Source organism: Penicillium waksmanii, assembly GCF_028829765.1.
Source record: "Penicillium waksmanii strain IBT 27052 chromosome Unknown utg000004l:1.0-5674109.0:1.0-5678898.0, whole genome shotgun sequence".
In the NCBI taxonomy this organism is placed as follows: Eukaryota; Fungi; Ascomycota; class Eurotiomycetes; order Eurotiales; family Aspergillaceae; genus Penicillium; species Penicillium waksmanii.
In genome coordinates this window covers 1,418,936-1,443,368 of record NW_026643251.1, presented here as the reverse complement: position 1 = coordinate 1,443,368, position 24,433 = coordinate 1,418,936, and the positions used below count along the sequence as shown (strand labels likewise).

General features: G+C 52.0%; 8 protein-coding genes across 8 annotated transcripts; 3 read left to right on the top strand and 5 right to left on the bottom strand.

The window, feature by feature from the left end:
- Positions 1 to 197: 197 nt before the first annotated feature.
- On the top strand, positions 198 to 1,574 carry N7481_003406 (uncharacterized protein; the record flags this gene model as incomplete). The annotated part of the gene is given in 3 exon segments (XM_057262625.1): positions 198 to 305; positions 316 to 596; positions 725 to 1,574. 3 exon segments carry the CDS (start codon positions 198 to 200, stop codon positions 1,572 to 1,574), a joined length of 1,239 nt encoding a protein of 412 aa, XP_057124286.1.
- A 623-nt stretch (positions 1,575 to 2,197) lies between these two features.
- N7481_003405 (glutamate dehydrogenase (NAD(+))) lies at positions 2,198 to 6,105 on the bottom strand (the record flags this gene model as incomplete). The annotated part of the gene is made up of 5 exons (XM_057262624.1): positions 2,198 to 2,228; positions 2,310 to 2,410; positions 2,476 to 5,309; positions 5,378 to 5,648; positions 6,097 to 6,105. 5 exons carry the CDS (start codon positions 6,103 to 6,105, stop codon positions 2,198 to 2,200), a joined length of 3,246 nt encoding a protein of 1,081 aa, XP_057124285.1.
- Positions 6,106 to 10,884: 4,779 nt separating this feature from the next.
- Positions 10,885 to 11,118, top strand: N7481_003404 (uncharacterized protein; the record flags this gene model as incomplete). The annotated part of the gene is made up of 1 exon (XM_057262623.1): positions 10,885 to 11,118. One exon carries the CDS (start codon positions 10,885 to 10,887, stop codon positions 11,116 to 11,118), a length of 234 nt encoding a protein of 77 aa, XP_057124284.1.
- Positions 11,119 to 12,780: 1,662 nt separating this feature from the next.
- Positions 12,781 to 13,707, bottom strand: N7481_003403 (TFIIIC subunit 6 family protein; the record flags this gene model as incomplete). Its single annotated transcript, XM_057262622.1, has 2 exons — positions 12,781 to 13,554; positions 13,633 to 13,707. The coding sequence occupies 2 exons, from the start codon at positions 13,705 to 13,707 to the stop codon at positions 12,781 to 12,783; spliced, it is 849 nt and encodes a 282-aa protein (XP_057124283.1).
- Positions 13,708 to 14,738: 1,031 nt separating this feature from the next.
- N7481_003402 (uncharacterized protein) lies at positions 14,739 to 16,423 on the top strand (the record flags this gene model as incomplete). Its single annotated transcript, XM_057262621.1, has 2 exons — positions 14,739 to 15,926; positions 15,992 to 16,423. 2 exons carry the CDS (start codon positions 14,739 to 14,741, stop codon positions 16,421 to 16,423), a joined length of 1,620 nt encoding a protein of 539 aa, XP_057124282.1.
- Positions 16,424 to 17,773: 1,350 nt separating this feature from the next.
- Positions 17,774 to 19,925, bottom strand: N7481_003401 (WD40 repeat domain-containing protein; the record flags this gene model as incomplete). The annotated part of the gene is made up of 4 exons (XM_057262620.1): positions 17,774 to 17,925; positions 18,013 to 18,883; positions 18,967 to 19,476; positions 19,575 to 19,925. The coding sequence occupies 4 exons, from the start codon at positions 19,923 to 19,925 to the stop codon at positions 17,774 to 17,776; spliced, it is 1,884 nt and encodes a 627-aa protein (XP_057124281.1).
- Positions 19,926 to 20,521: 596 nt separating this feature from the next.
- On the bottom strand, positions 20,522 to 21,740 carry N7481_003400 (STIMATE family protein; the record flags this gene model as incomplete). The annotated part of the gene is made up of 2 exons (XM_057262619.1): positions 20,522 to 21,208; positions 21,300 to 21,740. The coding sequence occupies 2 exons, from the start codon at positions 21,738 to 21,740 to the stop codon at positions 20,522 to 20,524; spliced, it is 1,128 nt and encodes a 375-aa protein (XP_057124280.1).
- A 1,074-nt stretch (positions 21,741 to 22,814) lies between these two features.
- N7481_003399 (putative pre-mRNA branch site protein p14) lies at positions 22,815 to 23,598 on the bottom strand (the record flags this gene model as incomplete). The annotated part of the gene is made up of 5 exons (XM_057262618.1): positions 22,815 to 22,920; positions 23,002 to 23,129; positions 23,216 to 23,272; positions 23,405 to 23,428; positions 23,567 to 23,598. The coding sequence occupies 5 exons, from the start codon at positions 23,596 to 23,598 to the stop codon at positions 22,820 to 22,822; spliced, it is 342 nt and encodes a 113-aa protein (XP_057124279.1). The 3' UTR covers positions 22,815 to 22,819.
- Positions 23,599 to 24,433: the final 835 nt, after the last annotated feature.

Here is a 24,433-nt window from a genome sequence, read left to right as displayed (position 1 = left end):
ATTGATTGCATATACTACTAGTTGTACTGTTACTGTTGCCTGCACTGCCCCTCATACTACTAGTAGCATTGGCATTCCACCTCCAGCCACACCTGGGCATCTACTCCCACCTTCACTTCTACTCCTCTCTTCCCTTCTCTCTCTACTTTCCCTCACTTTTTCTCCCACTTCTCCCACTTCTCCCACTTCTCCCAACCATGCCATCAACACCTCTCCAACCACCAGACCACCCCATCGCCCTCCGCCACTCCCACCTCCTCGCCCCAGCCCCAGACCGCCTAACAAATACCCCCACAACCCTCACAGTAACACGAGAAAACACCCCTCTCTCCCCGAACAGCCTTCACCATCGCCCAACTCCGCAAAGACGAACCCCTCGACAGCTTCCGCCGCAGCACCCCCCTCTACACAGTCAACGGCCGCGTCTGGAGTAATTCCCAACAACGCGAAATCCGAGATGTCTCCGGCCGCCCACTTCTCGAACTACGCCGCATCTGGTGGCGCGGCCAGTGGATCGTTAAACGAGCCGGCGGCGTCGGCGATGAACTCCTCTGCGCGGAAATGAGATGGGCTATCGGGATGAAAATTGGCGCCAGGTTTTCTAATGCCCTCGTGCGGGGAGGGAGGGAATGACGGTTTCGCGCGGGGGAAGAGGTCCGAGTCCGGGGCCTGGAGCTACTTTAGGTGGATCAGGCGGGTCAAGGACGACGAGATCATTATCAAGATCCCGGCCTCGAACGGCGCAGCCAGTACCAACACCAGCACCGGCGTCCGGACCTGGGTCAACTTCAGCCTCGGCTGCGGCGGCGGCAGCCGCAGAAGCAGAACGCAGCGCAGGAACAGGAACAGGAACAGGAACAACTACAGCAACAGCAGGGCCAGGACCAGGACCAGGACCAAGACCAGCCCTCGGATCCGCATACAACCGACCAACGCCAACCCGCCGCCGAACAATAAGCAACTACCCCCACGCACCACCAATAGCTCGGGATGCCCCACCCCCATACACTGCAACAGCAGCAGCAGGTCACGCAACACACAGCGACAACGACAACGACATCACCTCAAATTCAAACGAAAACTCCAACGACAGCACAACATCCAACACCCCCAGCGCCGCATCAAGCAGCACATCCCTCTCAAGCACCGACACGGACAGCGACACAAAAAGCCGAAGCACAGTCCTACCCTCCTACGAAAGTGTCCGACGAATGCGCCGACACTCCTCACACCACAGTCTCCGCGACTTACTCGACGCAATTGAACCGCCGCAAGAGCCCGCGCCGGCATCCGCGGCCCCGTATCCGACTCAGCGGCGCTGGAGCGAGAGTTGGACTAGTCTTGACCCCCGGGTTGAGCTTAAGGTTGTGCAGGCTAGTTCGACGGTTGCGGAGGTTATGATGGGGGAGAGGAAGATTGTTCATGTTAAAAGGGGACGGGTTTTGGATATTGTGGGTTCTGGAAGACGGACGAGGTGGGAGGTTGAGATTGCTGAGGGGGTGGATTTGTTGTTGGTTTCTTGTATTGTGCTTATTATTGCCGAGTCGCAGTCTGTTAGACATGAGAGTCGGTAGGGTCTGAGGGTGTGGGTTTCTTCTTCTCCTCTCTTCTCTTATGCTTTTCGTTTTATTTCTTTTCTTTGCTTCCTGCATCTAGCATCAGCGTTGCATCGGCTTTACCTTACTGACTTACTTCCCCGGACAAAGTTATCCGGGTCGATTTTTTTTTTTTACTTCAATTTACTTCAAAACTTCCACTTACCTTTCTTATACTTCCTTTCAACTCCTAAGACTCCTAGGACCCCTAGGACCCCTAGGACGCATGCTTATCTCGCATGATTTCCACAAAAATAGCCCAAGCAGAAGCAATTCTGGTTCCGGTTAGGAAGAACAACTTACTATACTACATAGTAGCAATACATAGAAGAAACATAAAGTAAGACACAAGGAAAATTTCATTTTAGAATTCGAAAAGCCGGGCTTTTACCCGCCGGCATGCATTGCATTGTATTTCATTTTTGCATTGAACTTGAACTTAAACCAAGACATTGGCACATTTTGTTTTTAACCATACATTCATCAGGGGACGCATGAAACGTCCCGTATTAGTTTAATAAACCATTGCGCGATGGCGCGCGCAAAGTGGGAATCGGATCGGGACAAAACACAAATAAGAAGACAGAACAGATCTATCTACTCTACTGGATCTTGGCCAGACGCTTGCTCATACTGGAGTGAATGGATTAGTTTAGGTTCACACTCAGTAGTAAAATGGAAGGGAGAGGGGGGGGGAGGGGAAGGGGGACATACAAGTCAAAGAAGGAGAACTGGCTGGGCTGGTTGCCGTATTCGTAGACGAAGCGGCTGGCCAGGTGACTACCGAAGATGGCGCGGATATAGTTCTCAGGAACCTGATAAAAGAGTTAGCAATGCAAAAGAAAAATCGGATGAAAGCCGGGAAAAGGGGAAAACGTACCCGCTCCAAGATAGTGTCGAGACCAATCTTATCCAAAAGAAGACGGGGGAGGGCGTCGCCCAGAACGGAACGGCGGAGAGCAATGTTATCCCACAGCTCGGTCTGTTGAAGCTCCTCGTCCAGCTTGGTGATGGCCACACTGAGACGGTCACTCAGGACACTGCGCAGGACACCAGTCTGCTCGTGTTCGCGCCAGATAGCCTCGAACTCGAGGGTGGCATTTTCCTTGATGACTTCCTGGACCGAGCGGACGTAGTCCTGGTAGAACTGAGGAACAGTGCCGTCCTCGCCGACACACATGTTGGCAACGAAGTCCTCGTCGTTGAAGGAGAGCGAGGCCAGGACTTCCAGGGAGGAGGAGGTGACACCACCCTTGTTGGCGGAGGCATCCTTGAACAGAATGCAGCCGGCCTTTTCGAGGCGCAGCTTGCTGTCCTGGGTGATGAACAAGTTGGCACCCTCGACGATGTAAGGGACGACGGACTTGTTGTCGACGATGAGCTTGCCGACAGTGGAGAGGTCGATGGACTCGGGACGACCACCGCAGGGGACGAAGACATCGAACTTCTCGGTGTGGCGCAGGTGGAAGGTGTTACGGAAGATCATACCGTTGGTAACGACCTCACCGCTGGGCAGCTTGACGTTCTTCTCGTCGACGAGAATACGGTATCCCTCAGGCGAGAGCTTGGCCAGGTCGAACTCTGAGATCATGGCGCGCTTCTTCGCGAGGCGGATCAGCTCGTCGTGGTTCAGACCTTGAGGGTCGACGATGACACCGGAGCCATCGACGATACCGGCATACTTCTCGTTGGAGAGGAGAATCTCGTTGGATCCCAGATCACCGTCGGGTCCACCGGTTTGCAGCTTGGACATGGTGGAGGGGTCGATGCCGAGCTTGCGGTAGATACCGAGCACGTACTGGCGGACCGAGAGGGTGGTCATACCGTAGGTGTCGTGGGGGATACCACCCAGCTTGGGGCTCTTTCCAGTGAAGAAAGACTTCCACCAGGGGGCGCCACGGCTGCGGGCGTGCTCGGTGGCCCAATCGACCAGTTCGGCAGTGTTCTCGTCGGGACCCATGAAGAGGATCTCGTCCTTGCCGTGCAGATCGACAATAGGATCCTTAATACCAGGGCTAACGGGAGGCAGCAGCAGATCCATGATACTGTCGATGTACTTCTCGAAGGCGACCCGCGCCTTGTCTTGGTGGTCGACGTCCAGGAGGATGACACCCTTGGCACCGCCCTCGGGAATATCCTTGTTCTTGCGCTGCTGAGTGTTGGCAAGGTTGTAGTTCTCATCGAAGAGCGAGCGGGAGTTGATGCTGTAAGCCTCCTTGTTACGACTCTTGACAATGCGGATACCACCACGGGCGATATCACGGAAACGCAGGTGGAAACCGCGGAACTCCGAGGCGATCACCAGGAACATGCCGTAGAGGGGCTGCGGGTACTCATGCTCCGGCAAGAAGTCCGGCTTCAGGCGGAAACTCAGGGCTACCTTGGTGGGTGTGAAGAAGTTGGTCTTGAGGATGGAGGCATTGAATACGCGGAAAGAGGTCATAACCATCTCGTCGTGCTCGTTGGCAGCCGAGCTGCGGATCAAGTGCTTCAGCTTGTTGCTGTCGAGAACCTCATCCACCTGAAGACGGAGGTAGGAGAGAGTAGGCAGGAAGTCATCGCTGGTGGGGCCCTGGGTCTGTACATAGTGGGTGTTGGCGAAGTCCAAGTAGAGCTTGTGAATGAGATCGGGGTAGCGGTTGATGATCTCGAAGATATAGTCGGCAGTGAAGGTCTCAGTACGGAGACGCTTCTTGATCTTGGAGAGAAGCTCAGCGTGGACACTGTTGTTGGGATCCAGCAGAGCGGACAGAGAGGTATATTCAGAGCCAAGACGGTTGAGGAATTGTTGCACAAAGACCCACGCAGAGTGAGCGTAGATAGTCTCCTGAAGACTGAGGCGGCCAGTAGCAAAGTGGCTTTGGAAACGGTTCTGGGGGATACAGTAGAGGAGAGAGATCTCCTTCATGATCTGGTGGATAGCAGCCTCAATGGGAGGGTAGCGAGCGGCAACCTCAGGAGAGTCTGAGGGGCGCAGGTACAGAGAGATAACAGTGATACCGTTGGAGAAGTGCTCGAGGTACTTGCGCGAGCTGGTCAGGCGGTAGTAGTGGTACAGGTCAGACAGAGCGCTGAACAGGCCCATGGCGGAGCCCTGGCGGTAGGCAATGACAACGCGCTTCTCGCGGCTGCCCTCGATCTCGAACATCTCAATGACGGGACCGGTGCGGCTGACCGCAGTAGAGATGATCTCCTGGTAGACAGCCTTGGTGTTGGGGGTGGCCTTCTGGAGGAAGCGCTTCTCACCGATGATATCGATGTTGGTCTCGTTGGGGTCAGGGTTGGGGTTGGCGAACTGGCACTTGTACACGAAGTAGCAGCGCAGCTGCTGGCCATTGTCACCAGGGAGGGCAGTAGGCGAGCGGAAAGTCTCCACACGGTAGCTGTTGGCACCCTTGGAGGGGTTGATGTACTTCTCATCGATACGCTGCTCGTAGCGAGGGCCATCCATGGAGGCAACACCAGGCTTACTGGTGTCGATGTAGACGGCGTGGTCCTCGGCCTCCTTGTCCAAACGGATCTCCAGCTTCTTGTCATCGCGAGCGTAGGCGGCAACCTTGGCAGCGTAGAGAGAGAGGATGTGGGTGACAATGTTATCCACGGACTCGGTCTGGAAGTAGGTATCATCGATACCCAGCATGTTATAGAACCAGGTGGTTTCGGAGGTGATGAAATCGGCGGGGAAGAAGCCCTTCTCTTCCAATTGATCCATCACTGAGGTGTATATTAGCAATTGTCTCAATTGTAGCCTAGGGGCAGTTTCTCCAATTTGCATTGCTCACCTTGCTCCATCTGCTTCTGCTTGCCTTCGAAGGTGGCAGCGATATATCCGGGGTCCTCCTCGGACAGCATGCGGTGGGGAGTGCCGGGGATACCCAGGTGAGTGGGCTGCGGCGACGGATGCCGCGAGTTGGGGCCGACAGCATGGTCGAGGTGCTTGTTGTGAGGGTAACGCTGGAAGCCGATGGGAGTTCCAGTGCCGGAGGAGCTTCCGTCATGGCTGTTGAACAGCTTGGGGAGAGGACGGGCGGGCAGGGAAGTGCCATTGGAGGCCTCCGACAGGGGAGTAGAGGGGGGCGGGAGACGACATGATTTGTCTAGATAGGAATTGCGAGAGAGAAAGAAAGACGCTGGGGGGGGGGGGGGGTTAGCCAAGGTGTCCTGACCAGTGGTCTTTGAGTGATTCAATGATTCAATGATTGAATGGGGGGATGTTCCAAAAGTTCACGACAAAAGGATTTTAGGATCTCCGAGCTACCCCAAGGCAGGCGCAGCACGTGGACAGATAAGCTGGCAGCTGAGAAGAGCAATGCAAAGCAAAGCAATGCAATTGCTTATCGGCAGTTCCGCCAGGGTTGGCCTGGTTCTGAAGCCCTGCATCTGGAATTCCAGGATACCAGAGACGGTGTGGGTGTGGGTGAGGGGGAGGGTGACGGGGCAGTGGGGGAGATGATATCATGCAGATAACCGGCAAGGAGGGGGGAGGAGGAGGAGTACTCACCAGCGCCATGGACTATTCCACAGATCTATGAAGAAAATAGAGGAAGGGAAGGTTGAGGGGAAGAAAATCTAGAAAATCCGGGGAATGAGCAGGGTTTAAATACAAACCAGAGAAACTCGTAGAGAAGACCACAGACAACCGACGGTAGGCGCAGAGTTCAGTGACTCCATAATTAGTCCCGCGGTCTCGATGGACGATTTGGGGGATCCGCAGCAACGCTCATTCCTTTCTGTGACTAAGATCCGGCGATGGCGGGGCTTCTGATTGGTTTATATCGCCCCTCTCCCCGAGGACAAGACCGAGTGGGAAAATCCCGCGTCATGCGGGCCGAATAATGCCTCAGATGAAGTAGTAGTACTATACTGGCGATAGCAGTAGTAGTACTGGCGAGTGATACTACTACTATATTATCTTGTCTATTCTAGTATCTATATCCATCCACCCATAATATTTTACTATATACAATTAGTATCCCTTATTATCTCAGTAGCCCATACTCTCCCATCCAGTGGCAACTGATTCATTCTAAAAAAAGACCCCCGTGACCACCACCACCATCATCGCAGGGGCAACCAAGTCACCTGCCAACTGAATAGAATAAAGTGGAATGAAAGAATCCATAAAATGTGTCAGAGTTTTCTTCCAAACAACTCCGCTCAATCCCCAGTAAATCCCTCAACAACCCCAGCCCTACCACCAAATCGTCATGTCCGGGGGATTATCGCCATTGGGGAACTTTGGGGACCGTACAATAGGGTACGAGTAGCCAAACAGGAGTTATCGAGGGGTAATAGCCAAGGCTATTACGCCTGAAAACTCTGGCCTACCCTAGCCGGCCCGGTCGACAAGTGCTCCAACTAACCAACTAACCGGAGGGGGAAGTCCGCGGTACCTGGATCGTCACTGGTTGCGGGGTAGCCATAGGACGCCACCAGTGGACGGTGGTCGTGGTGAAATCTCTGCAATTCGCCCCGCGTTGAGGATCGTGAATCGCTGGATTGGTGACAGTCTGAAAAGTCTGGATCGGGCCCTGCGTCTGGAGTCCGGCGGGGCCTTACGTGATCGCGCCGCACTGCGCCTCATCATTGGAAGTTGTCTCCGACCGGCGATTATTTTAAGGTAATACCTTCCAAGAATGGCCAGTGGGAATACTTGTAAGATGGGGATGGGAATGGGGATGGCGTGAGAAGAGATATACTCGTATGGAGTAAAAGATGGCGGCATGGGCCATTCAGCACGTCACGTCAGACTCGTGCTCGTTAAGGTGTATCATCTCATCCCCTTAGGGAATGATCGTGGCCATGACCGTGATGGGAAAGAAAAATGTTAACATGCATTCAAAGAGGTCCAAGCCAGAGTCCAGAGTCCAGAGTCGAGTCGGCTATCTCCCCGTTGAGAAAACGTCCAATTCGCCTCGTGTCCAACTGTGCTTATCAGAGGAGGCAAGAGGAAGCAGATGAGAGGCCACCATTGCTAGACCAACTGGATAGCGACCTTATCTCTTGGTGTGCTGTAGAATACTTGCCACGCTCCTCAAAGAGTATGGTACCTTGACAAAACAACTGAGACAGATCTCGCCGATCAATCTCAACCCCCAAGCATTCTTCAGTCCAAATGTCAAGGTCAAGAACTTGACAACTCTGCCCGAACAGGGCGTCAGTATGATAGTTATCCCCTGCGTGTCTGACTCTGCCAGCCCCATGGGAACTCATAGATAACCACCCTACCCTACCTACCCTACCCCCTGTCGAGATCCGAGCTCCATGCCCAAAACAAGGCGCATAGTTTGCTGGAATTCCAGGCAGATAAGTAAGACCATAGCAAACTCTACGCGATAACCCTGTGAACCTGGGGGTAGAAAAGAAACTCCCTTATCTTGAGGCCCGAGACCCGGGGCTGCCCTAGACCTGGGTGTCGACGTGGCCATCCCATCCCATACTGCAGAGTCTCCGGGTACAATGGCCACCGCATCAGAGCAGGTACTCGCTACTCGCTACTCAATCTACGATACGATTGGACCTGTTTGCCGTGGTACCTGATCGGATCTACCTGCAGAACAGAACAACTCATCTGCAGAACGGCTCTGGCGTCTGGCGGTGAGGCGGATTAGTTGTACACTGTTCACAGTGATGGATGCGATGCCGCAGGGCAGGGTGTGTGTCCATACACAACTGAGGGCACTTCTTACAGAGTATAGATGTAGATAATATCGTTCTATCTACACACTCTCCATGTACATATGGATTGCTTAAAGTACGAGTCCGAGTGCTCGTACCCGTGTTGATGATAGGCCAAGTTCCAAGGTTACCTTAACTAACACTGACACTGAGTGTCAGCAGAGAGGTCCAACCCACCCCCTTCATCCTTCACCCTCCACCCTTCACAAGGGGGTCTAGAACAGAATAGCCAAATAGTCCGAAATAAAAATAACCCGCGAGGAATGTCGGGGATTTGAAAATATTGGATTGAAACAGTAGTACTAAACTAAACTGGAGCCCCGGAGATCCAAGAACCAGGAAATCCGGAGTGGTGGCTGGAATGGGGATGGGATGGAGCATCCCCATTCCCCCTTCCCCGGATCATGGACGAACTTGATCCGGCAGGAAGATTGTTTAAATAATTAGAATAATTGTACTCCATGTGTACATAATAGCCACTAGTCCTTCGTGGTTAGCGCTATGCTAAGTGCTATGTGATCTCTCCTTGGGCTTTGTGTACCCCCTAGGTACTCGTCTCGTTCCCGCCTCGCCTAACAACGCCTCGTCTCGATTCGATTCAATCCAATTCAATCCCTTGAGGCGATCGGGCTCGAATGCAAATCCAAATAATTGGCCATTATCTGTACCGGGGAGAGTGGGCACGATTGAATCGAACCGAATCGATAGTGCATCCGGTCTCCACGGCCACAGCCGTTCGGAACAAAGAAACGGTCGAATCCTGCCAGTGGGAAAGCTATGATCCATACGACCGGAGTACGGAGTACTCGTTACTCGTCTGTACCTGTAGAATTCATCGAGCGCAGTGAGTGATCGTCCGGAAGTTGACCCGCACAAACCTATCGTAAAGTACGCAATTGCCAAATCATCAAATAGTGTCGGCCACCGCCATTCTCCAAATCTGAAGAATCAGACGATGCCCCTGGCGTGGAGTAGGTGTGGAGTTCACGGGGTTTTGGAGTGGTGATTGATGATCCCGATCCACTGGGGCTGGATTGGATGGGATACAGTAACTTCGACTGCCTTTGTCTTTACGGGGTAGGTACGTAGGTGTAGGTTGTAGCCAAATTCAAAGTAGAGTTGAAGTGAAATTGTATCCGTATCTCGCGGTCCAACTTCCATTTCCATTCCATTTCCCCGGAACTCCCCCCGTTAATACTCTCTCGGGGGGCGAGAATCGCCCGACGGAGTGGTTGTTGGGTAGGACAGCGGGATGGGATCAGCGCTTCTCCGGGTTTTCTCCGGCAGAGAAGGAAGCGAGGCGAGCAGTGTAACTTCTAGAAGGAATTAGGTTGAAGGAATTGGGTCTTGGCCTGCCGGGCCCTGCCCCTTGAAACATCATGATGTGTACAGCCCGAGCCTGGAGTCACATCATTGAGGTGGGCACTAGTAGTTCAGTAGCCAATGCCACCCAATACTCTAGACCTATGTACAGGGGTATTATGAGTGTTATGAGTGTTGTGTATGGAGCCCTGGAGTAACGTCCCCAGTAAAAACAGTAAAGGTGGCCGGAGTAGCCCTGATCCCTGATCCCTTTTATCCATTCCCCCACACTTAGACTACTAGACTGCTACTACGCTAGTACGCGTCAGGCGGGAAAGCCTCCCGCCCTTCCGGAATGCCTTCATCCAATTATCCCCAGAGTGGGAATGAGGCGATGGGGATCTTGGCGAGGCCGATCCTCCCCTTGGGCTGGGGAGGAGGTGGAGGAAGTGGAGGTGAAGAGAAGTGCAGCGTACGAGTACTCGTACTGGGTACCTGTTGATTCCCTGTCTGGCATGTACCCCGGAGAGATTGCTGGCCTACTCCACGGCCATGTCCGCTGGCCTGGGGGGGATTTGGGATTTTCCGATCAGGAGTTGATCGAGTATAATTACCTTGCCTTCCCTTGAGTCCTTTCATATTCTAATTTTCCAATTTGCTACCACCCATTCGTTAAGCCTCTACCTCTACCTCTACCTACCAATCTACTAGGCATTCACTCACATACACATACACATTCACACACACATTCACACACACATTCACACACACATTCACACACACACTTCTCCATATCTCTCCTGAATTTTATCCACTAGCTATCCACTGCACTACACTACATTATCCACTGTCCCTGCAACTCGGAAAGACTCGCAACATCCCATCCTCCCATCCTCAGTAAGTTCCGAACCCACCCATCCTTCGTTACATCATATCAAGCACTCCGATCCGCCGAGCTGAGCTCTACCCTCGGGCGCTTTCGGAAGACTCAAACAGCTCGGACAAAAGCTCATGCATCGACAGACACAGACACAAACAGATCCGGGGCATATCCGATCCATCAGCCGCGACATTTGATCTAAGCGCCGTACCGAGGTCAACTCAACTCAAGTGAAGCTCCTGCCACTTCTACTTCTACCGGATCAATACAAAAGAGCTCCATCCATCCAGCTCCAGTCCAGCTCCACCTCCTCAACACAATCACTCTTCCAACTCCAACTCTACTCCCACACAACCAAACAAACCACAACCATACACCTCCACCTCCATCTGTCCCCAATCCATTCCACGCAACGCCAACACCGTCAAAATGGCCACCATCTCCACACCAAAGACCATCTCCCTCTCCCCACCCACAACCGCCAAAGACGCCTTCTCACAAGACATCTCCCGCGCATTCATGGGCTCCGCATCAAAATCAAAGTTCCACGATACCTTACTACCTCCCGCACCGCCCCCGTCCCCAGTCTCCCTTGCCATCGACAGTACCGGCATGGCGACCAAGTCCAAGCATGAGAAGATTCCTAGCTTGAGTCTTGAGTAGGGGAGGGGAAGCAGCTGAGACGGGTCATGTCAAGTTTACTCGTCAAACGTCAAATCAACATCAACATCTTACTGCGCGCGTCTTGACGCCTTTTGAAACATCACAGCAATGCTGGCGACGACGACGGCGATGCGGCGGTGATGCCGACTTCACAATTCATTCATCTTGCAGCGATATTTGCGATTTTACTCTACTCTCCTCAGTTCGGTTCTGTTAGCGCGGCATGGCGGCGTGATTTGTTTCTGTTCTTTCCTCTATTCTTTCTTGCTGGTTATTCGTTCCCTCCCTTCCTTTCTTTTTCCTTTTGGGGAACTTGCTCGGGATTCAGCTTAATACCTTTGTTTTTGTTTTTCTCATTCCCTTTTCGCGCTGATGCGATTTTGTTGTTCTCTTCTCTTCTCTTCTATCTTTTATCGTGTGGGTTACAAGTCGGGGTAGGAATATGGATGGCTTGGCTTGGACGGATGGATGGATTAATTATTCTGTTCTGTTTCTGGGATACATAAAAGTCATGGATAATAGGCGTTCAAGTTCAAGTTCGTTCTGGCGTTTGTGTTGTGTTTAGGATCTGAGCAATTTCATTACTATTATTACTTTACTTGATTATTTTCCCTTTCCTTTCCTTTGTTGTTGCAAGGTTTATTACAGTCGGATTTGGCGGTCTGCCATATACATACGAGACGCCTGGCCGGGCTGACCAGACTAGTGGATTTTACATTCAAGTTAGATTGTGACTGAGGTCGGTGACGGAAGTACATACAGACCTATCCCAATCCCATCTCACATGTAATGTGCGGATTACTAGTATGATGATCAAAAGGAGGTGTGCAAAGGTACATTATTAGGTTTGCTATGATTTGCTATGATGTCAAGAGCGAGAGCGAGATGCTTGACTAGACTGGTCTATGTACACACTGTAGCTTGCTTTTCTCCAAGTCTGGTCTAGTAGGTCTAGGTCTAGACCACTGGGAGGATGCGATACATCAACCCAATGTACTTTTGCAAAATGCTCTCGCCACAGGAGGGTAAAGACGACAGAACGGGTCGAATATCCATCCTATCCGACGAACACAGCTCGGTCGCACGGGGAGCTGGCTGCATCACTTCATCCGAGGCAGATGGGATCATCTGGTCGGGACGGGAACGGGACGGGGAGCTCGACGATCCAAGGCGTTGGGATGACGTTACCCATCACATCAGGGGAAATGATCGCCCGGGATACTGTAGGGTTTGAATTTGTACTGGTACATTTGCATGTGCCATGTGATCCGATCCGATTATAGATGTTGCCGCGAAGCCGAGTGGGGCCCGTGATTCCGGACGGGATTGATCCTCGGTCTGCTGAATTCGCAGGGAGTCTGGGCAGAGCTTATGCACTGAATTGCTGGACATAAGCAGGAGGAAATGTCGTGAAAGACTTCGCAAGGGATACCTATCCCCGGACTTCGACTCGTTCTCGTCTCGCTCAGACGCGCGACTGAACAAGCCTTCCTCGTAGAGGAGGGAACGGTCTAGTCCAGTCCATTCCAGTCCAGCTGAGCTAGCCGCGATGGCGATCAGGGTCCAGTGGCCAACCACAAGCTTATACCCACAAATGAGTAAATGCGACGAAAAGAAACCCCGAAAGGCAAGAGCAAGAGCAAGAGCAGACCAATCCACAAATCAAGAAGGATCCTGATCCTGATCCTGATCCTGATACTCCGAGTCTTCCTCATAGTAAGCACGAAAAAGCATCTCCAACTGCTCCATAGCATCCACATCACCGTTGGCAGCTTTCTCGCGCAATTTCTGTACATCGGCGACTTGGGCCTCCGTCTTCGCCCACGCAGCAAGACGCTCTGCGACATCGACATTTTTACGGACCCGATAGATTGTCCTTACTTCGTCCGTTTCGCCCTTGTTCTTCTTCAGCGCCTGTAGCTTTGCGATAAACTGCGCCTGGTGGGATTGTCCAGTGGACGGGCCCGGGCCCGGGCCACTGTGCAGAGCGCCACTGGCGTTCTGCGATGCACTCCCAGTCCCAGATAGGCCGCTGCTGGAGGTGAGGTTTGCTTTGCGACCGACGATCTTGACGCTGTTGGCGGCGAGGAGCTCAAATGCGGGACCGTTGCGGAGGGGCGTGGTGCGGGCGGGATCCATGTCTGGATCTGTCTCTGGGTGAGCGAAGAGGAGTTCCGTGCCGATTTGATCGGCCCAGGAGCAGCTGAAGATTTGGTTTTGGTATGCGATTATTGGGTTGCACGTGTGGAGGGCTAGGATTTGGATTCGCTCGCGAGTGAGGGATTCTTCGGCGCTGTCGAGTGGGGTGAAGGTGTCTATGGGTTGGTTTGGATCGTCGTCGTCTTGGGATGGATCTTTGGCTTTGTCGGGCTGGCGTTGGCGTGGGGGGCGGATTGCGCCATGGTGGGCTGTTAGGTCGAGGTTGAGATAGAAGCTCTGGTGAGAGTGGTTTCCGGGTTAGTTGGATCTGGGGATGAAATGGGAGAAGAGAAGAGAGAAGGGAGGGGGTAGTACTTCAGTCTCGGTGGGGTGGTACTCGTATTCATAGTCTGAATCTGAGTCGGGGTCAAGGTGGGAGTCGATCTCCATGGCAATGGAGTAATATAGAATTGGCAGTGTTATAGGTATAATTATAGTATGCAATGGATATTCTGCAGAGCTTCCCGAGCTGACCATCACACCGCGACCCGCCCTGGGCAACCCGTGACCGCGCCCCGACCCGTGACCACGGGAGATAAAGATGAGTCAGCTTGGCGGTGAGTGGGTTTTCAGTTTTCAGTGGCAAGGCTTATCATCCCAGGGTGGCAGAAGACTCCGATTCTAAGTATAGTTGAGTAGTTGGAGTTGGAGTACTCGTAGTTGTAGCACAAGAGTTAGTGAAGTAATAATCAATGGCTTAATTATACACCATGCCTAGATCGGTAATCATATGTGTATGGTTATCTTCAAACTCAAGTTATGCTAGAGTTATACCATCAACTCTTAACCCCGCTTCCTACTTCCACTTCCACTTCTTCTTCTACCTCCACCACTTAAAGTACTTCACTTCCCCTCATCTACGGAGTACTTCCACTCAGCCTTATGCTAGCCTCGTTCTCCCGACGCTTCCGCCATTCCCTTGATCATTCCTGATCATCCCTGCACCAATCCCATTCTCTTCTCCCGTTCGCATCGCCCGCTAGTCTAGCCCATTGCATCCGGCTTCTCCATCGCCCTGCATTGCCCATTTCCGCACACTCCCGGCCCGCCCATTCTAACTCGTTCGAAGCCCTTTTGCCTTTCGGCTTGGGTTTTCTTGCTGGGGGTTTTTTCTGCTCACGAGGAACTGCGCATATCGGCACCGCCCATGCCGTTCATGCCGTTCATGCCGCCCATCCTTCACCCACCCTGCCTAAACCCACTCACCATTTTGCTTTGTTATCAACCCATGCCCAGTCTTACCCTGTGGTCGTGATCACTGGATTTGATCTCTCTTTTCTCCATTCTCCATTCTCCATTCTCCAATCTTTCTCTTTTTCCTTCCCTCCTCTCTTCCCCTTCCTGCCCTTCTTTCTCTCGTTCCATGATCTTCGACTAGGCCCTGCGTCAACTCTGGCAGTCCCTGCCGCTTCGTTCAGCAGATGACTCGAACGGCAAAGGCCGCCATTGTTGTCTTGCTGACACTCATCGCTTATGTCTCCATCAACAGCATAGTCCGCGCTACCAACCCCCGCGCTTTTGTCTGGTATGAGGAGGACAAGGACGAGCGCTCGTGGATCGCCAGTTCTCGTTCCTGGTTCGACCGCAAAGCCTGCCGCTGGCTCGGCATTTGCGGTGCGGCGCATATACAAACCGTCCACGGCCCTTTCGGTCGGCGAAATCCCGCAGAATGGACAGGCCCCGGGGATAGCGACGACAACAGCGACGACAACAGCGACGACGACGACAATAGTACCGACCCTACTAAACCCTGGCAGTCCTACTGGTTCAGCAGCGGGTCCAATCACTCCGACTGGGATGCCGATGAGCGGGAACGCCGGGAGATCCCCGACTATGTCTTCGACTATGCCCCACTCGTCCATCTATATTCCAAGGAACAATTCTGGCCTGGCGACATCGCTGAGCATCTCTATCACACTACCCCCCATCTCAATTACGACCCCATTCAGTCTGAATCGCAGCATCCGAGTCTGAGTGACCTCGATCAACTTAATCAATATCAATGGGGTCGTCCGGTCTTTTTGGCTAGCAATGACGACCCCTTGTCCCGCCCGCCATGGTTGGAGGGGGAGCAAAACATTCCCGAAATCGATGAGAAGTTGGTCCAAGAAGAGGCATGGGCTGACTGGGATGGCCGGGTCGATGGTCAAATCCCTGGTGAATCTGCAAAAGATCGTAGTATATGGGACGACCTGCGACATCTCGGCGAAAAGGGCAATGAGCAATGGTTTTCTTGGGGCTCGCGAGCAAACCGTATTCTTCATCTCGAGTTGCGCAAGCGCTTCGGCGGTCATCCAATCCAAGAGTCTCTGCAGAAGGCTCCGAATGACAGCCCCCCTGGGACTGACAGCCCTGGAGGCCGCAGCGATGCTCCAGCCATTCTGGTCGTCATGGACAAAGGTAATGGCGTCGTCGACGCCTTCTGGTTCTTCTTCTACAGCTTCAACCTCGGAAATACGGTCGCCAATGTCCGATTCGGTAACCATGTCGGTGACTGGGAGCACTGCTTGATGCGATTTCACAACGGCAAACCGAAAGCCATGTTCTTCAGCGCTCATAATGGCGGCGAAGCTTACCGCTACGAGGCTATAGAAAAGATCGGACAACGAGTGAGTCACTGTCGCAGTAACAAAATGAGACCAAAGTCGCTCAGCTCTAACAGAAATTCTCCCAGCCCGTGATCTACTCCGCCGAAGGAAGCCATGCCATGTACGCCACAGCCGGGGTGCATGAATATATTCTCCCATGGGGATTATTGCATGACGTGACAGATCGGGGTCCGCTCTGGGATCCCTTGCAGAATAAGCAAGCATACACCTACGCCAACAACACTCTACGCGCATCCACCGTGAATCCCAAGTCACCAACGGAATGGTTTTTCTTCCGCGGCCACTGGGGCGACAAATTCTACCCGCTAGGCGATCGTCGCCAGTATAGATTCGCCGGTCAATATCACTTTGTGAATGGGCCGCTTGGGCCCCGATTTAAAAATCTCAATCGCCGCAAGCTCTGCCAGGGCCCGGATCGGGCCGTCTGCGTGATTAAGGATTGGATTGGAGATGATGTGCGGACACCAAGATGGACTTCGTCTGGGACTGGGGAGTGAATAAACAACTCACAATCCCATTCTATCTTGTCCTATCTCATCCCATCCCGTCCTCTTCTGCCAACACCACGCCGCCCCTTTGGCATACTACCTTCCTTCCCTCCCACACCACATTTATTTTTCCCTTCCACCTCCTTCACGAACCTCACCCATATACTCTCACGAACTATTACATGACTCAACCCGCGCCGGAAGTTAACAAGATCCCGATATACCGCTTTGTTTCGATTTTCGATTTATACCCCCTGATATGATATCCATATCCCAGCATTATTCCAAGACCAGACAGGATAGACCTGGCCCAGTCTCAATGGAAGCGTTTCTATTCAAATTCCCATTTCTTATATTCTTACTATTCTTATACTTCGCTTTGCTTTGCTGCTTTGCTACTTTACGCTTTACGCTTGATTTTATCTATGAAACCACCACTTATCTTACTTACGTACCCGACCTCTCCCCTTTTCAAGAAAGAGGGAAATCGACGTGAGATGGGAAGAACCGAACGAAGCACGATTTATTTGAAATTTTCTCTCTTTTTCTCTCTCTTTTGGTGCTTTTCTTTCGGACTACCCCTATTTTGCTTTGATCAGATATGGTATGGTTGAGAAAGGCGTATGGTATATGAATTGCTTCTTCTTTTGGGTCTTTGGAGTTTATTATATTACACCGATTTGGACCTGTCATTTGATTCAATTTTCTTTTTTGCTGCCGTTGGACTGAAGAGTGCGGAATTGCTTCCTTTTTTGATAAAGGTTTCTTTTCTTTTCTCTTCTTTGCCTATATCTCTCTATCTCTCCTAAACCCCAAGACAAATATCCCTCGAAAAAGTAGTATACAATACACTGATTAGAAAATTGCACTCAGCCCCCCCCCCCCCCAAACGAGGAAGGAACTTGAATATTGGACCTAGTTATATAATTGCATACTCATCAATCAGCAGTTTAACTACTCAGGGAGCTAGCTACTAGCTATATACCGAAAGCCTCTCTGCAGTGGTTCATGTTCAAGTTCATGCGTCAATACTAGTACTTTTATTTGAATGTTGATTCTGCTATCATGGGAAGCCTGAGGTCATCATACATTCCTATCATGCAGAGCGCTACTATCCAACTCTAATATGCCATGCCATATACTTTACGCCGAAGCCGAATATACAAAAAAAGAATTTGAATGATCCAATCAATCCCATACCGAGGTAGATTGCGGGGGAACCGGGGCGATAGGACGACCCTAGAGATAGCCAAGCCAGGCTAAGCCAAGCCACACGATATATCAAATATCCACCCACCTGCCAGGCAGGGGATACAGAAAGTCGATCTTCAATCCAACGTCGTGGTCGCTGGTATCATTCTATCCACGGATCTCCCAAAGTCGCACACGACCTTGTTCATTGGCGACGGCCAATTGCTCCGAATTAGGCGAGATGGCCACGGCCGAAATACGACCGAGGGGTGTGTTGGACGTAGGCCAGTTCCTGTAGACGGTGCAGGAGGGGAGATGGACTGGAAAGGAAAGAAAAGAAAATGTTAGTAAAGGGAAGGGAACCGGGGAACCCGAGCAAGATATAATAGAAAACAAACTAAACATACCAAGTCGCAAAGCATCACGCTTCCACCGACTACCCATAGCAAGCATCTGACCATCCGGCGCAAAAACCAAATGGCTGATCGGGGTAGTAAGTTGATCCAAGGCACGAACAGGGACCGGGTTTCTGGGAATTCCATTCTGGACAGCAGCATCCTTCTCACCACCACCAGCAGCAGCGCCGGCATTAGCGTACGCAGTAGCCCAATCCCTCCGATCATAAATATTGACAACACCACTCGAACTACCGATGGCAACCCACCGATCCCCACCAAGTTGAGTGCGACCCGATCTCCCACCAAGACTAAGCACCGTCGTACCAACAGCACCAGCATCAACCCACCGCGCCACAACACGACGCAACTTCCCATCCCACTCCGAAACCTCACCATTCTTACTAGCAACAGTCATTCCCTCACCATCAGACCACCAAGCGAAATCAGCCACGCCGCCCCGACCATCGACGCGGACCTGCGCAATCCACTGCGCAGTACCGCTGTCCAGAACATTGATCAGGCCGCCTCCTTTGCGCGAACTGCCGATTAGACCGACGTAGCGGCCGCAGGGGGAGACCTTGAAGCGTTCCATGGATTTTTGCTCGTTGCGGTCCGAGGCGCCGTTTACTTTGTCCACTTTGCCGGTGTCCAGGTCCCAGATGTGGAAGTAGCGGCGGCGGCCTGAGGCGAAGATTCGGTTGCCGCTGGGTGCGGCGAAGGTTGAGGTGTGGAGTGGTGTGCGGCGGATGTGCAGGGATGTTAGGAGCGGGTTTGGAGATGGGGATGAGGGGGAGATGTGGTGAAGGAAGAGGGTTGATGCTGGGCCTGAGGAGAGCAGGAGGGGGTAGTGTGGGTGGAAAGTGAGGGAGTCGACGGAAGACTGGAGAGAGCGAGAAGCAGAAAGGGTTAGCAATGTATTCTTTCTTCTTCTTCTCTTTTGTTTGGAAAATTATTTTTTCTTACCGGCTGTGTCTTGCCGACATCCTTCAGACGCTGAATATCCAAGACTTCCTGGCGCAGCTTGCGCTTCCCGCCAGCGCGGGCATTATCCTCGACACGAGTAAGATCTGAAGCATTTTGAAGCAGTTTGGCGAGAGGCTGCATGGATAGTTGCTCCTCCTCATCAGAGTCCATATCCTCAGCGCTATCCGCGTCCGAGTCGTCCGAGTCCACCTTGCGACGCTTAGCCGCGAGCTCGGGATTCGCCCAATCGGGCGTGGGGTGAAGGCGCTGGAATTGTTTGCGTAGTCGTCGAACGTAATCCTTGCCATTGATAACATCTTCGTCTTCGGTGGTGCGCAACTTGCGCAACTTAGCCTGACCAGCTAGTGAGACTGCGATGCGCTCGTCGTCACTATCGGCCCAGACGGCCGGGGCAGATTCCTCGTCCGAGTCCTCCTCGTCCGATGGTGTTTCCGGGGGAGGAATCATATTCGTATCAGCGGGTGCACTGCCGGAGTCGAGGAAGAAGAGCTAGAAGAAAAAAACCAATCTTGTCAGTTCTGCGCATCACAATGCAATGCGCTGGAAAACAGCAACACCGAAACGAAACACCAGAAATATGCACATACATCCGAATCAGCCATATCAGCCAAATCACCCTGTTCCTCCGCATCACTGTCTCCCAGACCAGCAGCGCCCTCACTATCCTCATCACTGAGCAGGGTAAGCTGCATCGCATCCGCACGCTCCTGTTGACTCTTCAACGCCCCCATGAACCCCTCATCGTCGCCGAAAAGCATCTGCTCAAGCTTCTTCTCCGCGGCATCTTTCTCGGGAAGATCTTCCTCGTCACTGGAGGTTTCGTCGCCCATGTCAATGTCGTTGTCTGCGGGACGGGGACGGGGATGCATCGGCGCATTGTCGAGCGGAGACCGGGCGGTCGTCCGCTTGGATTTTTGCTTAAGGGCTGTTTTGGGCATTTTCTCCGTTCTTTTTCAACCCGGGTGAATAGAAAGAAACTGGATTGAAATTTATCTCTCCACGGGATCGGCGTGGGAGCTTGGCTGTTTCGATGCAGAAAAAAATTTGGGATCGCGGGCGGCAGAAAGACGCCCACGGGTGGAGGCGGTGTGTACTAGTAGTAATATCACCAACTTTGGCAGAGATCATAGATGTGCATATTAATACTGCTAAGTACCTATCTTATTCCAGATAATTTATAACTTGAAGTTCAAGCTATAAGTGATTGCGGGACGGACGGTTGCAAGTAGTATTATATCCATGGATTCAAATTTCTCACAAGGGACGAGAATGAGTTTACTCAAAGAATATATAATCACTGGTAATCCTTCCTTGGAAGGTTGACTACTCTCAGCCTAAACAGTCAAGGTTCAAGTTCAAGTTCCTTTAATTTGCGACTGTACTAAATGTGGCAGTGGACTAATAAACATAAGCTCTAATCAATAAAATACTCAAGGACAATAATCGTGTGCACATGTATTCATAAAAATTCCCTTACACCAGCAATGATCAATTCCAATCTTAACGCCAGGGCTTCGACACACCGGAGCCATCATCAGTGCTGCGATGGCGCATTCGGACCCGAAACCTCCTTACGCCCATTCTGACTACCACTCCCACTAGAATTAGGTGGTTCCGGCTGATAGGGTGGAGCAGGATTATGATCCTCTGAGTCCAAGAATCGACCTTCAGACTCTTGAAGCGAAGTTGCCGTAGCCGTAGTATTCGTGACGGACTTAGCAATGGAAGACTTCTGAGGCGCCTCATCTTCAACATCCGTATCAGATGAATATGCGTCATCGATACCGGCGAGTAGGGCCTCGCGCCCCACGCTATCAGTCGTTGATCCCTCGGTCGTGAGGTCGGAATTATAGCCGTCCTGGGAAATCGACTTCTTGATGAATATGTCGATGATGTAATATTGGATGGCGTTCATCGTTACAGGGAAGAGGAGCATGACGAAGATGATTTGAAGTGCTGTGTTTCCTTCTGTCCACCGTAGAGCCCAATCGCCGACTTTGACGATGAAGGGGAATAGTTGAATTAGGAAGAAGACGCAGACTTTCATGCCGAGTAATCCGATGAAGTAGATGATGGATTGCTTGAACCACCAGAATGCCTTGGGCGGTTGGCCGTAGTTGCCGGACTCGATTGATTCGGGCGGATTTGCTAGTGGCGTGTAAGAGGCGAGGATGTTTAAGACGCGGAGAATGAGAATCAGAATCGGGATGCCGAGAGTTGTCTGATGCGGTTTTTGTTAGCATGTTTTTTTACTGTGCACATGTTTTTGGCATAATGTGTGACTAGAAAGAAGAGGGGATGGAGATACTCACGTCGATTCCCAGATTTAGTAGGTAGAATGAGCAGGGATTCGGTGTGTATGACGGCCTGATCTCTATCTGACCGGCCGAGAACATGGACATAGTCAGGTTCAAGAGATGAAGCATAGCTGAGCCAAAGACCTGCTTCGAGACGTCAAATGCCCACACCTTTACTGGCCGCTGCGGCCGTTCTCTCCACCGCTTGAAGACCAACGATAGTAGCGCCAGTCCCCCAAGCGCCAACTGAACGAGAAGAGAGAATGGTCCTAATAAGTGGCATTCTCCCTGATTCTCTCCGCCAGAGCTACCAGAGTCGGAGGCGGATGCGCCATGGTAGAATAGCTTATGACCGTCGGACGGTGATGGCGTCGGGTCGGAATATGAGGTTTGGGAAGTGGCGATGAGACTTGATGTCGCTCTCGCAGCTACCATGATGGGAGCAGCGAGATCCATCGTGAATAGAGGACTCTGGTTTGTAGGCCGATAGGTCGATAGGTCGATAGGTTGAAAGTAATGCCCGGAGGCTACAGGATGATTCACAGAAGTTGAAATGGGGTCGGGGGGGCCAAGCCAAGACACCAGGCGGCTCGTGTAACGCGGGGGCGCTTTTGGTGCCACTAGGCTGATTAATGGTGATGTTTCAGTATGTCATGAACTTGGGTGTCGAGGTGATGTAAATGGGGAGGAGGACGAAAGAACAAACGAAGAGATTAAGTTCTCTCGAGGCATCTGCCAAAACCGGGCAGTGTTGCAGTCGTCACAGTCGAGCAGCTCTGCCTGGAGGCGGTGTCTCTCCCCGCACTGCCCAGGTGGGATCGACGCGGCTAGCCGGGCGGGCTAGAGGTTACTTTGTTGGAGGGAACTTTGTTGTTGAGGTAGTCTCAGCAGGTTCTATGGGCATGAGTTCCCAGTTTATCGCTATAGCCTTTGGATTTGAAGAGGATTCCCCTGGTTTCGTTTTCCAAGGGGTTTCCTAAGTAAAGACAGGGAAAGTGATAGTCCCTTAATTGGACCCTGCCGGAGGGTGGAGTCGGGTGCGGCTGTGACGCAGTGTCGCAGAGTCCGCCTTACTCTGTTTGATGGTTGAGTAGATCTTGAGTAGTTGGATTGGAGGGAAGAAGAGCCATGGTGAACAGGGAGTAGAGATTTAGAATAATAGACGATATGGGGTACAGAAATAGGTCCCAGCGGAGTCGTCGAGCAAAGGGTTTCCATATTTGATTACGAGAATCTGGAATAAGAGGATAATAGCATAGACAAAGAGAAGTGAAGAAGAAAAGAAACAGCCCTCGCGAAGTGTGTCCTTCAAGCGAGAGCCTCCTGGTTGGTAAATGATAACCGAGGAGTCAAAACCCGTCGAGCCTCCGTCTCCCACCTGAAACGAAACGAAACGAAACGAAATAAAACAACCAGAGGGAATAAACAAAACGCCGAAGAACCCCTCAACCATTCCGGAATCGATAGAGCAGGAAAGCCGTTGCAATACCATGCACTGCGAGCCGCACGCAGAGGGCATCATGAGAGTCGTCACATCATTCTATCCCGTGCTGCTGTTTAAGTCTTTCGAGATTTTCTTGTCTTTCCGCCAAATCCTCCTTTGAACGTGCCATCTTCTCGGGCTGGTGGTATAATACTAAAGGGAAAATGTCCGTTAGCTGTGTTCTGCTTCTACTCCCACTGCCACCACCACCACCACGTATCTTGCTGTACGTACCGACCAAGTATCTGTTCTGGAAGTTGAATCCATTGAGCTTATCGCATGCCTGCTTGGCGTCGTGTACGTCCTCGTATACCACAAACGCCGTGCCCTTGGAGTTGTTGGCGATACCCTGGCGAATTTGCCTGGATAAAAAAAAGAGAAAGGTGTGAGCGGCGTGTTCATCGACGTAGTCGAGCGAAGGAAAGAAGGAACACGAGCAATGCCATACCGAATAGGTCCGAACTTGCCGAAGAGGTCAAATAATTGATCCGCGGTTACGTTGTAGCTGAAGAAAGAAAGAGATATCGTCAGTGATCTAATTTCGACTGTAGATGGTATTCCGCAAGCGTCACGCAAGCATCACGCGAGTATGCAAGTCGATTGAGGACGGAGGATGGCGGATCGCGCTGAGACATACTTGAGGTTCTTGACGAAGAGAATCCTAGCAGAAATAAAAAAAAGGCGAGTTAGCATAACTGAACAATATGTAAAGGGTGGTCTCGGGGGTGTGGATGGGCTTCCGGGTTTTTTGCGGGATGGCAAGGCCGGGTTGAGAGGGGCAAAAGATCCAGGCACCTACCGATTTGCTTCGGGGGCGAGCTTCCGGCTCATCCTCAGGGCAGAAATCAATGAGAATGGGGTTGATGAATGTAAAGTGAAGAGCAAGAAACCCGGGGGGAATCGAGGTGGGCGGGTGGTTTCTTTTTCGGAAGGAGAGGAGAGCGCAAGACACACGCAGAACGAAGCATGCAGGAAGCCTTGGCATCGCGCCTAATGCGGTTTAGTTTGTGCCTGAGGCAGTAAGGATGAAGTAAGCTGTGACAATATGTGACAATACGTGACATTATCACTGCACGTGCACAAGGCCCTGAGTACCTACCCCTCCTTACTAATTTACTAGCCTCAATTGGCATTTTCTAGGTACTCCTGCTCGGAGATCGTTCAATACGCGCGTACCAGACGGTATATACACTGAGAGCTCGATGAGAGCGTCGCAAGTTGGGAAGTTTGGCAGCTCTCGGCCATTCAAGTCTAATTCCTTTCCCTTCTTTCAACCAAGTCACTCAATCGATCGCGGGACGCTTCACTCTCGGCATTCACCTGGAATTGATTTCGGTATAAAGGGAGATCCGCCAGCACCAAAAGCATTTCGGTGGACAAGCTGTTCCGCGTTCCCCCAATACCTTGACCTTGCGCCTTTGCGACCTGCCAACTCGACTACCACCAACTCACTCCTCCCTCCTTACACTTGCGATCCCATCCTCCTCCTCCTCCTCCCCTCCGACATCATCAGCTCCAGTCGCGCCGGTTAGCTACCTTACAGGAATTCACTCTCCTGCCCACTGGATTGTCTTCATCTCGTTTCCTTCCCTGCCCGCGGGCTGCGCGCCGCAACCCTCGGCGCCTTTGGCCTCCCGCCGTTCAAACGAAACCCCCCCTCAACTGC